Below are 14,076 nucleotides of genomic sequence, written 5' to 3'. Positions count from 1 at the left end.
CACATCCTGACACCTACAAGTTCACCCCCACCCAGAGCTGCTGGAGAGACATCCCAAGAGGCGGCCCTCCTCTGCCATCCCATAAAAGATTCAGCTGGTTGGCTTCCAGCTCAGGGAGAGGGGCACTGGTGCCTAACCTCACTGGTCCCTCTCCCAGGGGCCCCTGCAGAGGGCCACATCCATAAATTTTCTTATGGAACTCTCCCAAGTCCTCTCCCGAAACGTCATTTGCTTCTCTCAACAACTTCATCTGCATTTTCTATTTCTATATGATACAGACTCTATATTGCTATATCTCTGTATATACTTTCCCCTGACTCTGTCTCTACTTCATCCCCTCTTGTCTCTAAGAACCACCCTCCGACCCCAAGTTCCCCTTCTGTGTTTCCACCCCCTCCCTGGTCTCTGAATGCCTTCGCCTGTATAAAGAGTTGGATTCTCCCCTGGTGTCTGTACTGTGTACACACATCCCTCTAAGAAGCACAAGGAGACGACACGCGCATTGTAACCTTCGCACTGTCTCGGTGGCGACATAAAGGAAGCTGTGAATTACAAGCTCTGCCTCTTTCTGGCCTCACCTTCTCTCCCCAACCTGGGTACCCTTTGCCCTCCCTGCAGCCTTAACATTCCCACCCCTGCTTCACCCACCCCAATGTCCTTTGCCTAGCTGACTGTGGCCTCCCCATGGAAGGGGGTTGCTACAGAGAGAGCCCCTACCCATGGGATTGAGATCTGCAGAGACAGAGGGAGCTGTGGGTTGATGACTTCTGCAGCTGAAGCAGCGGGGTGCTGACAGGCAGAGGCTGAGGTCTTCAGTCAGTGGCCTTTGCCTCCTTCTGGATGCCCAGGCCTCTTTGCTCACCTAATACCCAAGCCCACCACTTATATTTTCTGGTAAGGTACAGTTTGGTAGTGGGAAGAAAGAGACAGGCCTAGAGGGGAAGTTGAAAGCTCTGCCGTTCTGGCCCTCCCTTCCTACCTTAAAGAGAAACCAGCGAGGTAGAGTACCTGCCATGCCCCCTCCACCAGGCATTCCTCCCAGGCCAGAGCCCTGCCCCTTCACAGGCCTTCTCTGCCCAGCTGTCTCAGTCTCCAACCCCAGAACAAGACCTGTGGCAGATCACCTGTGCATTGGCCTGCAGTTGGAGAGTGAGGATATAGGATCCTTGGGAATTCTTGGCTCCTAGGAGTTCCTTAGAGATCAGACTTCTCCAGAGGGAAGCAGGAGCAAGGCCAAAGGGTGTGTTCCGGATGGAGAACAGCAGGCAGGGCTATGGGTGACGCATGCCTCTGGTCTAATAAACTGGGTTTTAACTATCTCCTCTTCAGTGTCATTCTTCTCTCTTTTTTTTTTTTTTTTTTAGCGGTACGCGGGCCTCTCACTGTTGTGGCCTCTCCCGTTGCGGAGCACAGGCTCCGGACGCGCAGGCTCAGCGGCCACGGCTCACGGGCCCAGCTGCTCCGCGGCATGTGGGATTTTCCCGGACCGGGGCACGAACCCGTGTCTCCTGCATCAGCAGGCGGACTCTCAACCACTGCGCCACCGGGGAAGCCCTCATCCTTCTCTTATTTGAATAGTATTTAGGCCTTCCAACTAAGTGCTTAGAGCCGAGCTTGGCTTGGGGCCAAACAATCAGGGCCGGAGTAAGGAGGCGGGAGCAGGGATGCTCTGGTCTTCCTGGGATAAGACAGGCTGACCATCACACCAGGAATGGTTTGAACCACTGCGCAGGGGAAGAGGAAGAGGTCAAAGGCAACAAAGATCCCAAAGAGAAGTCCTAGCACAAAGGATTCTTTGGAGAGGGGTCAGAGTCAAACTTCAAAATAAATTTAAAATCTAGAAGCAGGTTAGGTTAAAGGTTACGGGGAAAGTTGGGTTTAAGTTCGAACGTGAGGTAGTTATTGAGGCACTTTATCTATGGAATGAGCCCCGGACTATCAACCAGAAGATCTGGATTCTATGTTTCGACTTTTACTGCTAACTTGTTGGTTGACTTTGCCAAGTTATTTACTCTCTGAGTTCATCTCTCCTGTTTGTAAAATGGAGTAAACAGTGCATACTCCTCTTCAGCGCGCTGGGCTTAGAGCAGGAAGAGAAGGAAAGGAAAATCAGCGCTTTGTAAAGTTAAACGCATTGCGCCAAGATGAAGCAGTTACTCCATCACCCTGAGCTGTGGTCTCCCTTTCCAGATCCTTGTCTTCCTCCGTCGGCCTGGGGGCGCCCGCTCGCAGGGCCTCTCTATCCCAGAGCTCCTCTCTATGGTTTTCCCCTCCCGGACCGCGAAGGCTGGAGGGAGTGGTCACACGCCTTTTCCGCTTGTCCCCCCCCTCCCCCTAGCCCACAGTCTCGCTGCCCCGAGCCTCCCGTGCCGGCGGGCCGGCCGGGCGGACGGGCGGGCGCGCGGGGGGCGCGGGGGGCGCGCGGGGGGCGGGGGGAGTTCCGGTTCCGGTTCTTTGTGCAGCTGCAGCAGCGGCTCCGGGAAAGATGGCGGCCCGGGCGGGTTTCCAGTCTGTGGCTCCGAGCGGCGGCACCGGAGCTTCAGGAGGGGCGGGCGCGGCGGCTGCCCTGGGTCCGGGCGGGACTCCGGGGCCTCCGGTGCGAATGGGCCCGGCGCCGGGTCAAGGGCTGTACCGCTCCCCGATGCCCGGAGCGGCCTATCCGGTGAGTGCGGCAGGAGGAGGGGCGCGCTGGACGGGGGCGGGGCCGTGCGGGGGCCTGGGAGTGACAGGGGTGGGGGGAGGAGTAGGAGGGACTCGCCTGGGAGGGATTCGGGCCGTGAGTTGGGGTGCAGGGAGGTAGTGCGGGGAAGGGAAGGGAGGCAATTAGCATCCTCATCTGCTCCCAGGGGCATTGTTTTCTTGGGGAGTCAGGGTGTACAACCAGGGTGGACGAAGAAGTGGGGCGAAGCATGGGCCTGTGAGAGCTTGTGTGCAAAAGGGCCTAGGCAGCTCCAGCGCCCAGAGGAACACAGAAGGTGTAGCTGGCAAATTGAGGTCAGCTTCTGAGGAGACAGTAGCTGGCAGTACTCTCTGAGCAAATGTGGAATTAGAGATGTCCAATGCGCCAGATACAAAATAGACTGGGGAGAATTTGAGTGTAATCTAGCTGTCTTAGCTTTGGGGCTGTATTTGAGGAAGCTCCAGTTATCTAGATTTCACAGAGATAGAGGGCTCTCCTCCCAGCCCACCACTGTGCTCCACCCCACCCCCTCAGCCTTGTTTCATTCAAAGAACTCAGGCCTCCCCCACTTTGCCTTTCTTGGTGGGGTTTGCAGGGGAAGCGATGACATCTCTGGGTCCTCTCCCCTGTATAGAGACCAGGTATGCTACCAGGCAGCCGAATGACACCTCAGGGACCTTCCATGGGACCCCCTGGCTATGGGGGGAACCCTTCAGTCCGACCTGGCCTGGCCCAGTCAGGGATGGACCAGTCCCGCAAGAGACCTGCGCCTCAGCAGATCCAGCAGGTCCAGCAGCAGGCGGTCCAAAATCGGAACCACAAGTAAGATGACCCCAGGGTGGAGGGAGGGAGGGAGGGAGGGAGGGAGGGAGGAGGGCTGTGAGGATGCAGGTGGTGGGAGTCCCTCAACCAAGAAGTGGTGGTGCTGTGTCAGCAGACGGTGCTCATTCTTGAAAATTCTTTGCGTTTTTGGGGGATGGGGGTGTCTGACTTGAGACAGGCTTTGCAGTTCCTTCACTTCACTATAAACGGAGGTGTGGACAGCCTGTCTTCATGTTCTGGCTAGTTCCATCCCATCCTGATAAGAGTGTTTATTCCAAACAGTGCAAAGAAAAAGAAGATGGCTGACAAAATTCTACCTCAAAGGGTGAGTCCAGGCTATATAGGTCTTCTTGAAGGTATGCTGAGCTTGAGAATAGAGGTGGTCAGCTCTAGATCCCAATGATATCTTTCTGCTCCTAAGATTCGTGAACTGGTACCAGAATCCCAGGCCTATATGGATCTCTTGGCTTTTGAAAGGAAACTGGACCAGACTATCATGAGGAAACGGCTAGATATCCAGGAGGCCTTGAAACGTCCCATCAAGGTAACAACGCAGGAGAGTGCAAGGCAGAGAGCCAAAGGAGAGGACGCGGGAACCTTCAGCAGGCTTGGGATGGGAAATCAAAGGCGTAGCACAGCTCTCCTTGGCATTTAAATTACATCTCTCCCTTCTGCCTACGAACTGAGAATTACATTAGAAGCATAAGAACAGAACAGCGAAGGGGGAGGGGCTTTTGATATTTCTTGCACCAGAAATATACCCTGTTGGTGTTTTTGCTACAACTGCTCTGCCACCTTGGGAACCTGGCAGCTTGCATGACTCCGTCCATCTGACATCCTGGTGAATGCACTTGCACTCAGGCCAGTGGCCTGTACTCTTCTTCTACGTGGAATCTCCATCCACCCACCCCAAGGACTGGGTAGACAGTAAGCCAGTCTGTTAGGAGTCATTTTCAGGTTTGGGGAGACCCTTGTCTTCAACATCAAACCACTGAAGCCCCACTATCAATCCTGTTTCTGCCTTCCTCAGCAAAAACGGAAGCTGCGAATTTTCATTTCTAACACTTTCAATCCGGCTAAGTCAGATGCCGAGGATGGGGAAGGGACGGTGGCTTCCTGGGAGCTTCGGGTAGAAGGACGGCTCCTGGAGGATGTGAGTTCAAGGTCCACTGTGGTCGGCATTTAGGGTGGGAGCTGCTGGGAACAAGCAGTATTGTCTGGTTGGCAGGAAGCCTGACTGGTGCTTACGGCTCCTGTTGGGAACAGCAGGGAGAGGGTCACTGTGTTCCCTGTACTAAAATACAATGGTTCTTTGTTTCTGGCTCCCACGGCTTGGCCCCCTCTGTGGTATCATATCGAGAACCTTATTGTCGTGGGATTTGATTTGTTGTTTACCTCCTTCCTGATGCTGCTAGCCATTGGACTTGGCAGTATCTGCAGATTTTTCAGTTAGTGTTTTTTTTTTTTTTTAAAACCAAGTGAGTTTGCACTTAGCATTTGGGCCATGCTTTCCTCTCTGAGTCCTTGAGGTCCTCGATCTCCACTGTGGCATCTCCATCTTCCCAGCTTCCATTGGAGACATTTCACAGTTTACGTGGGGTAGATTTCTCTGACAGGCTCTTCGTTGCTTCATGGGAACATCAGCTGACTGGTGATAGCCCCCAAACTTCCCACCCCAGAAGCTCCTTGGAGAAGCTCACCTGCCATTTCCTTATACTCTCTGGCTCTCTATTTTTAGCTGTTCACAGGCGAGCCAGCATGAATGCATTTTTCAGGAGAACCAGGGCTGAGTGTCAGAGCCTCCTTTTTCTCTGTATAGGTCCGGTCCATCTCCCGGTGGTGGCATGTGATCCAAATAAAGCTGTTTTTGTTCTGGCTTTTTATTACCTGTGATTCATTTCCCCTGTAGAGTCAGACTTTTCTCTGTTTAGACTCGCTTTATTATGTGCAGAGGTTTGGCTTAACTTGCCCCATTTCCGTTGGGGAAATGAGGTGGGTACGTCAGTCACCCTGTATGTGTTATAGGCTGCTTCTTCAGGGTTCATTGCTACTGTGACTTGTTCAGTATCCACAGGCAGCTACCTTGCCATCTCCTAAGAGGTTCTCAGAAGACATTTCTGAGTTTTTTTCCCATTGCTTTTGTGGGTTCCTTTATTATGGGACTTTGTTTTGGGGAATTTCTTCTGGCCTTTTCTAACGTGACCTCTCCTCTCTCTCCTCTAGTCAGCCTTGTCCAAATATGATGCCACCAAACAAAAGAGGAAGTTCTCTTCTTTTTTTAAGTCCTTGGTGATCGAACTGGACAAAGACCTGTATGGGCCAGATAACCATCTGGTGGAAGTGAGTAGTTCTGTCCTCTAGGCTTTGCTTTGACTTTATGACTGGAGGATGATGGACTTGGGAGCCAAACATTAATGTCTAGGGAAAGGGGAAGGTATGAATAAAGGGTTACCCCAGGTGTACAATTCCTCCAACGCAGTTTGCACGTTGGCCTCCAGGTGGCACTAGCTGTTCAGTTCTGGTACTGTTTGGACCCAAGAGCTTTTGCAGTCTGACTTGTCCCACCTTTTAAATTTTAGTATCTTGGTTGCTGCCCCCACTTTCAAGGGAAATTCTGATGGAGGCCTCTTACAGATGCCAAGCCATCTCTGCATCTTGCTTATTAAAAATGGTGAGAAGTAGTTATCCACACACCATTAAACCTTTTTCCTGGTGACAAGTGCTGTGATTAAGGGGGTTAACTAAGGGTTCTAGTCCTTGTGCCAAGGCTACTTTTACAGATCTGGGACTTGCTTTTGGTTCCTGCTCTGTTTAGATTCACATTCCAAATCATCAAAAATTTTTTATGGTAATGCCTGGTTACATAGTGTTCTGAAGACTATGTCAGCAACAGTATTCTTTGGGATATAGTCAAAACCAGAATAAGACAGTCCAGGGCTCCAGGTGAACTTAACCTGCTCCTTTCTTTGCCAGTGTAGCTGCAGCCCCTTAACCTCAACCACTAAGAGACATGGGAAGGTCTTTACCATCTAATAAGGGAAGTAAGTCATAGAATCAATAGAAATTTGTAAATATATTGAACTTAACTTTATAGCAGTAGAGCATAGTGGCTAAGAACGTGGACTGTAGAATCTGACACACCAGAGCTCAGATAGCAGCTCCACCACTTATTGGCTGTTGACGTTAGGCAGCTTACTTCACTCTTCTAAACATTAGTTTTCTCATCTGTAGAATAGGTTTAATGGTGCCTATCTCGTATGGGTGTTTTGGGGATTAAATGTGATAATCCAAGTAAATGTCTTAGAATACTCCTGCACATAGTAAGTACCCAATCGATGATAGCTATGTTATTTTACTATACACATGTATAGTATCCATTTTTGTGGATAAAATTATCACTGAAAGATCAGGCTAATTTAAATGTGACCCTGAGCAGTCATAATGAAAAAGTCAATCGACTTATAGACAGGAATCCCAAAGTCATGTGCAGTTTTTTAAAATGTCTCATGCTGTTGCTCTTCTCCAGTAGCTTCAGTAATCAAAGTTGAATATTCAGTCATTACAGAAGCTCTTCCCTCCCACTCCAGCTCTTCCTCTGGGAGAGCACCCCCTGACATCTTCCTCTCTGTAGTGGCACAGGACCGCCACTACCCAGGAGACAGATGGCTTCCAGGTGAAGCGGCCAGGAGACGTGAATGTACGGTGTACTGTCCTGCTGATGCTGGATTACCAGGTATTCTGTGTGATGTGAGGGGGTCCAGCTTTCACAGCCACATCCCATCAGCAGTCTGACATTTAAAGGTTTAAGTCTCGTTGTGGGTAATTTGCCGCCAGACTGTTGCCTCCCTAAATATAGGGATAGGGTCTTGGTCATTTCTGAGTTCCTGTTAGTGTTCTTCTGCCCCAGGGAAAGCACCGCATTAATGCCTGTTGACTGGCTTGAATGTATGGCCATGCCAGGCACCTCATAATGCACATAGACTCAGCTCATTAGCTTCATCCCAAACTCTTTGGTTCTCTGTAGCCTCCTCAGTTTAAATTAGACCCTCGTCTGGCTCGGCTGCTGGGCATCCACACCCAGACCCGTCCAGTGATCATTCAAGCACTGTGGCAATATATCAAGACGCATAAGCTCCAGGACCCACACGAGCGGGAGTTTGTCATCTGTGACAAGTACCTCCAGCAGGTAAGAAAAGGACCCATTCTTTTGCTCAAGTCCACTGGAGCACTAATTGTGCTCTTAGCTGCTTCTCCTCTTTCCCGCAGATCTTTGAGTCTCAGCGTATGAAGTTTTCAGAGATCCCCCAACGGCTCCACGCCTTGCTTATGCCACCAGAGCCCATCATCATTAATCATGTCATCAGGTAAGCATGTGTGTGCAAGGCAGTGGTGTGCTGGAGCTGGCTTGCACCAGCTGCACAAGTCAGTTCTCAAAATCTTCAGGGATTTTGCAAGCAGGTTGTTAAACACAGTCGTTCTTTAAGGTTAAATTATACAAACTTGCAGTTAAATACATTATATTAGAAATAAGGGTAATATATACTCAAAAATTCATCATCTCTGAATTATTATATTAGTTTACTGGTGTTTGTATTATCGAGGTTACTTCTGTCTGTTGTGTCTGTATGGTGGAAATACCATCTAATGATGTGCTACTGCACATCCCTTCCCAGCTCCTTGATCAGTGATGTAATGTTGGCATCTTGAAATCAATCATGTCGAGAATATTTAAAACACAGAAATCAGCAAATGCTACAAGTCAGGGCTTCTTGTTCTTGTTCTTCTTCTCTTTTGGAGAATCAGTTATTAGACATTTACCAGCTCATCACTGATGAGCTACTGTCTTTTCTCTGGGTGGTAGGACATTCCAAGCTGAGACTCCAACTCCATTACCTCCATCTGCTTTCTGCTCAGAAGATGGATGAGCAGGGCATCTCTAGGCAGATATGGAGTGAAGGAAGGCACCTTCTCCTCAAAGCAGCATGTCTTCTGGCTGGATGTAGTCTTTGCCTTCTTTCCCTTATTCCATATTAATTAGCCTTCCTTTCATTAGACCCTGAACCATCATCACTCAGCCAATAGTAACTCCTACAACCTATACACTGGGTCAGTAGAAGCTAGTTTGTCCCGTATTCATGGGCTTAAAGTTAGGCCACTTTTTATTTTGCGTGGTATGTGTTTTATTTGAATTCATTTTCAGGGTCAATTTTAGTTTAATAGGGGGAAAGATACAGAAGATACTGTAGTGATGGTCTCCTTGTGGAGAGGGAGAAACTTACTTTTCATTGGATATCTTTTGTAACATTTGAATTTTTACCATTGAGTTTTTAAAAAAAATTAACTCTGTTGAGGTTTATATGCAATATATTACACCCACTTAAAATAAAATTTGATGATTTTTGGCAAATGTATACATCCTGTAGCTGTCACCACAAGGAACGTACAGAACCTTTCCGTCACACCGAAGAGGTCTCTTGTGCCCTTTCGCAGTCAGCTCCTTGCCCTTCAGTCTTAGACCATCTTTTTGACCCTGTGTAATTAGGTCTTAGGGGACAAGCCCTTTACCAGGCCCCTTTGGTTTCCTCCCCAGTGTTGACCCGAATGATCAGAAAAAGACAGCTTGTTATGACATTGATGTGGAAGTGGATGATACCTTGAAGACCCAGATGAATTCTTTTCTGCTGTCTACTGCCAGCCAGCAGGAGATTGCTACTCTAGACAACAAGGTAGGGACCATGCCCTGGGTAGTTGGGTGCCACCAGCCCTCTGTCACAGCTTCTTGGCTTCTTTTGATTCTTGATATTCATTCAAAATGTACTGCCACCCAGTAAATGCTAGGCACTCTGTTTGGTGCTGGTTGGAGCCAGACACACATGAGTTCTGATCCTTGGCTATACCTCTTAATAGTTTTGAGCCTCAGTTTCTGATCTGCGAAATAGAGACCATAATACGTATTTTTATAAGGTTGCTATGAGGATTAAATGAGACAGTGTATGCAAAGACATGACATTGTATCTGGCACATAAAAACAAGTGGCAGCTGCTGCTCCTATTGTTATTAGCGATACCATTATCAGACATAGTCCATGCAAGTGAAGCCAGAAAGGCTCTGGGAACACAAAGGAGAACAGGGAGGCCTTCCTGGAAGAGCTGATGCCTCAACTAAATCTTGAAGGATGACATGGGAGTCAATGAAAGGGGAGAAAGGAGGATGGTGCTTAGGGGCTTGGGGGGCAGAGGCCATTCCAGAAAGAGGGAGCAGGGTATATGAAGGCCCAAAGATGAGCAGAGAGCCTGGCATGTTCAAGAAGTACAAGCTGCTTACTGTGTTAGATAAAGCTCGGGGTGCTGGGGAAAAGAAACTGGATAAGGAAGCAGGATCCTCGTCATGAGGCAGCTTTGCGGGGAAAACTGGCTTAGACTTTGTCCTGAAAACTGGAGGGCCTGGTGCCCTTTGCATTTAGAATGATCACTGGCAGGATGGTGGGGAGTGAACTGTAATGGGGGCAGATGTGGAGGAAGGAAGCCCAGTTAAGTGGCTGGTGCAGTGATGCCTGTGAGATGTGTCGAGGGCCTAAACTTACGGTCCTGACAGTGAGGATGGAAATGAGTAGGTAGATTTGGAAGGTGTTAAGGTGAATTTGCAGGGATTTGGACACTGGATGGAGACAGTGGGGTGAGGTGTGAGGGAGAAGAGGCATTACAACGACCCTCAGGTTTTCAGCTGAGGTGTACAGTTGTAGTTATTCAGATTGGGAACAGGAGGAGAAGCAGGTATTGGGGAAAGGTAGTGAATTTAGTTTTGGAGAGTTTAAGGTGCCTTGAGATGTCAAGCAGGTGGATTGGTTGGAGTTTGGGAAATGGATTCTGGTCTGCAGACTGGGGACTCATTACCTTGTCAGTGGTACTGGAAGACATACAAGTAGATGAAACCGCCAGGAAGAGTATAGAGAATGAGAAGAGGACAAAGAACAAAACCCACGGACCACAGCTTTTGAGACAGCTCTCTGTACCACTTCTTTTCTACCTGAGAGTGTTTCAGGACCCATTTATGCTGTGGATTAAATATTTAGCATGTAGCCTCATCCACAGTGGACATTGTGGAGACTAAAAGGAAAACTTCCCTCACGTGGGGTGTATAGAGACACGGTGCATATCACCTGCTAAGCGAATGCCGAGCGCCTGAGCAGGTGGGGCAGCAGTGCCATTTGTGGGCTGCACTCTGTTCTTAGGTTGGCAGCGGCACAAGAAGTCACACACTGCCTGCCATTTAACTTTGCATTTCCCCAGTGTGAAAATGTTACGAGCTTCCTTCTTCCTTTCAGATCCATGAGACGATAGAAACTATCAATCAGCTGAAGACCCAGCGAGAGTTCATGCTGAGCTTTGCCAGAGACCCTCAGGGTTTCATCAATGACTGGCTTCAGTCCCAGTGCCGGGACCTCAAGGTAAAGAACCTGGGACAGGTGTAAAGAGACTTAGATCCGTGAGGCATACATTTGCTCTGTTTCCGTAGCATGAGATGGAGAGCCGGGGGGAAGTGAGGGACCAGACTTTCTTTAGTGTGTTCCAGGGCCCATTTTACAATTAAGTAGGGAAATGGAGGTGGAACCATCAAGTGTTTATCTAGTACTTACTATGTGCTGTCACTGTGCACCGTATTGGAGGCGATACAGAGTGGAAAACTTGATCTATTTCAAAGTAGCACACATTCTGTTCAGAGAAACCATGTTACTGTGATTTAAAAAGTAGTAAATCATGTAAGACATTATTGGAACTCACCAGTATCAAAAAGGTAATACAAAGGAGAACGGAGATTGATGAGGCTAGAATAGCTAGGGAAGGCTTCATGGAGAATTTGGGATTTGAGTTATATCCCAGAGAGGGGAGCGCCAGAAGCTCAGGCAGGAAGGTAGGAAAGAGCGCAGAATGTGTGAGATGTGTCCTCAGTGCTCGCCTGTTCTGTGGTGATTGACTGCAGGTAGCCCGAGAAGAGGAGCAAGGGACAGGGGGTGCCTGAAAGGATCCCTGAACAAGGGAATGACTTGTTGACAGCAGAGGCGACTTTGGGTGTTGTTTTAGTGGTTTGCTAGGGCCGCCATAGTAAAGTACCACAAGCTGAGTGGCTTAAACAAGGGAAACGGTATTGTCTCATGGTTCTGGAGGCTAGAGTCTGAAATCAAGTTGTCAGCAGGGTTTGGTTCCTTCTGAGGGCTGGGAGGGAGAGTCTGTTCCAGGCCTCTCTCCTAGCTTGTGGTAGCTTCAGGCATTCCTTGGTTTGCAGATGGTGTTCTCCATGTGTCTTCATATCATCTTTCCTCTCTGCATGTCTGTCTCTGTGTCTTAAGTTTCCTCTTTTATAAGGACACCAATCATACTGGATTAGGCCCACCCTAATGACCTTATCTTAGCTTGATCATCTGCAGAGACCCTATTCCCAGATAAGGTCACATTCACAGGTACTGGGAGGGCTAGGATTTCAACATCTTTTAGGGGATACAATTCAGTCCATAACAGATGCAAGAAAGGAAACCAGTCTCTTCTGTGTCTTCCCCCTCCCATCTCCCTCAGACCATGACTGATGTGGTGGGTAACCCAGAGGAAGAGCGCCGAGCTGAGTTCTACTTCCAGCCTTGGGCACAGGAGGCCGTGTGCCGATACTTCTACTCCAAGGTAGGCACCTGGGGTGCACAGGAGAAACTGACAAAAGGCAGGGGGTCTGCACCCTTGATGGGGGTCAGTGGTGTTAGGTACCAGCTTCTGGTTTGTCTCATCTTCCGCTCCCTCCACTATTTTCTCCTTAGGTGCAGCAGAGACGACAAGAATTAGAGCAAGCCCTGGGAATCCGAAACACATAGGGCTTCTCCCACAGCCCTGATTGGCTGCACCGATTTCTTTATTGGGGCCCTGTGCTGCCTGCCTCATGGCACCTGCCTTGGTCTTGCTTGGGGCCTTCCAGGGGATGCTGTTGGCTCTAGGACAACACCAGAATGAAGAGGGTCTCACATGATACCTGTTACCCTCTTCTTCTCCCACCCCATCCCTTCCTACCCCCAGCTTCCCTTTGCCCCACAAAGTTCCCATGTGCCTGTACCCTCCCCTGGTCTGCATAGGACCTCTAGATAGTATTAGAGAGAGAACCCGTAGTGGTAATCAGTGCATTGAATGGATTGGGCCTAAGGCCAAGTGGTCTTCAAGGGGACCAGCTACACTGATCCTGCCCTTCAGAGACCCAGGAGGTGGGAGCTTTAGCCCTTCTCCGAGACTCAGGCCTGGGGGCACTCTATAAGCTAGTTGATCTCGGCTTTCCTGATAACAGAATCCAGTTTCCTACCTTCCCTCCACAGGTTTGGAGCAAACTGTCCCTTCACTTGTTGCCCTCTAGCACTAGAGGAATCCTGGTTCTTGGGCTCCACTGAGCCCCAGGTCAGTCCGCAGCCCTCTGGATTGGCCTGCTGACTCAGTGCTTCTCTTACTCCCTCGTAGGGGGTCCACATCAGTATTGGAGTTTGTTCTCTTAGTATTGCTCCCTCTCACCACACTCCCTGTAGCTGCTTCTTAGGATTCCCTCCTACCTGTCCTAACCCAGGGCATTTGAGTGGGGGAATCTTGCCTTTCCCTGTCAGAGCCCCAAGGGCCCTCACCTAGGGTACTGTCATTGCTGGCAGAGGCTGTTCGTTCCTGCTGTTGCTTGGAGGTGTGACTCATTCATTCATTCCACCCTGCCTCCCCCATCCTTTCATGGAGAAACAGGCCTAAAATCAAACGGGTAAAAGCCCTGGGCCATCCCTGTCTTCCTGTCCCTTGTCTGCCCAGTTGACACCCACTGGTGACTTCTAGGGCACTGAGGAGTGAAAGCGCCTAGGGCTGGAGAATAGCTCTGAGTTGGGTTTGTGACTCTTCCCTCTCCCTGCCTCACAGGATTGTGACTACCCAGCCCCTGCCCTCAAAAGCTTCAGACCCCTCAGGTAGCAGCAGGACCTTGTGATCTGGGCCCCTTGCAACTGAGATGGTTTTGCATCTTTCCAGGAGAGCCTCAAATTCTTCTTCCAGGTTGTATCACCCCTGAGTTAGCATGTCCCAGGCTCGCAGACTCAACACAGCAGGGTGGGAGACAGCTGGGCACAGAGGGGGAATTCCGTTCAGCATGGGCTCTAAACCCGCAGAACTGACAAAGCCCCTGCTTCCCCACCCCCTCCTCAGGCTTCTGCGAGCACATGCCCCAGCCCTGTATCCCTGACTGTCCCACACTGGGAACAGCAGAACTTCCTCCCTGTCTTCCCCTTCCTGTCATTATCCCATCCCTCCCTTGAAAGGTTCTCCCCAGAGTGACACTGGACAGACAGCCTCTGTCCCTGGGGCTGGAACCATGAGAAGGAAGCTCAGCACTCCTCCACAGTGTCCCTGAAGATAACTTTTTATTAATTGAATTACTATGTTTTTTTCATGGACCAAAATTTTTTTTGTACTGTCTCCTTATCGATGTCACCCAGTTTTAATAAAAGAATCTTCTGAAGGATGGGTCCCCCTACCTACTGATGGAGAGCTCTTCCCTGAGCTTTCTTCTTCGATACC

At 49.6% G+C, this 14,076-nt stretch overlaps 1 protein-coding gene across 1 annotated transcript; it reads left to right on the top strand.

Annotated features, from left to right (window-relative positions):
• Positions 1–2,361: 2,361 nt before the first annotated feature.
• Positions 2,362–14,002, top strand: SMARCD1 (SWI/SNF related BAF chromatin remodeling complex subunit D1). Its single transcript, XM_079937280.1, has 13 exons — positions 2,362–2,662; positions 3,315–3,502; positions 3,785–3,827; positions 3,924–4,046; positions 4,533–4,655; positions 5,726–5,842; positions 7,134–7,235; positions 7,527–7,688; positions 7,769–7,866; positions 9,093–9,228; positions 10,827–10,949; positions 12,073–12,174; positions 12,306–14,002. Exons 1-13 carry the CDS (start codon positions 2,486–2,488, stop codon positions 12,357–12,359), a joined length of 1,548 nt encoding a protein of 515 aa, XP_079793406.1. The 5' UTR covers positions 2,362–2,485; the 3' UTR covers positions 12,360–14,002.
• The last annotated feature ends 74 nt before the right edge of the window (positions 14,003–14,076 follow it).

This window comes from Stenella coeruleoalba (genome assembly GCF_951394435.1).
Source record: "Stenella coeruleoalba genome assembly, chromosome: 11".
Taxonomy (NCBI): Eukaryota; Metazoa; Chordata; class Mammalia; order Artiodactyla; family Delphinidae; genus Stenella; species Stenella coeruleoalba.
Note: the sequence above shows the minus strand (reverse complement) of the source record. Positions and strands in the feature narration are given on the sequence as shown.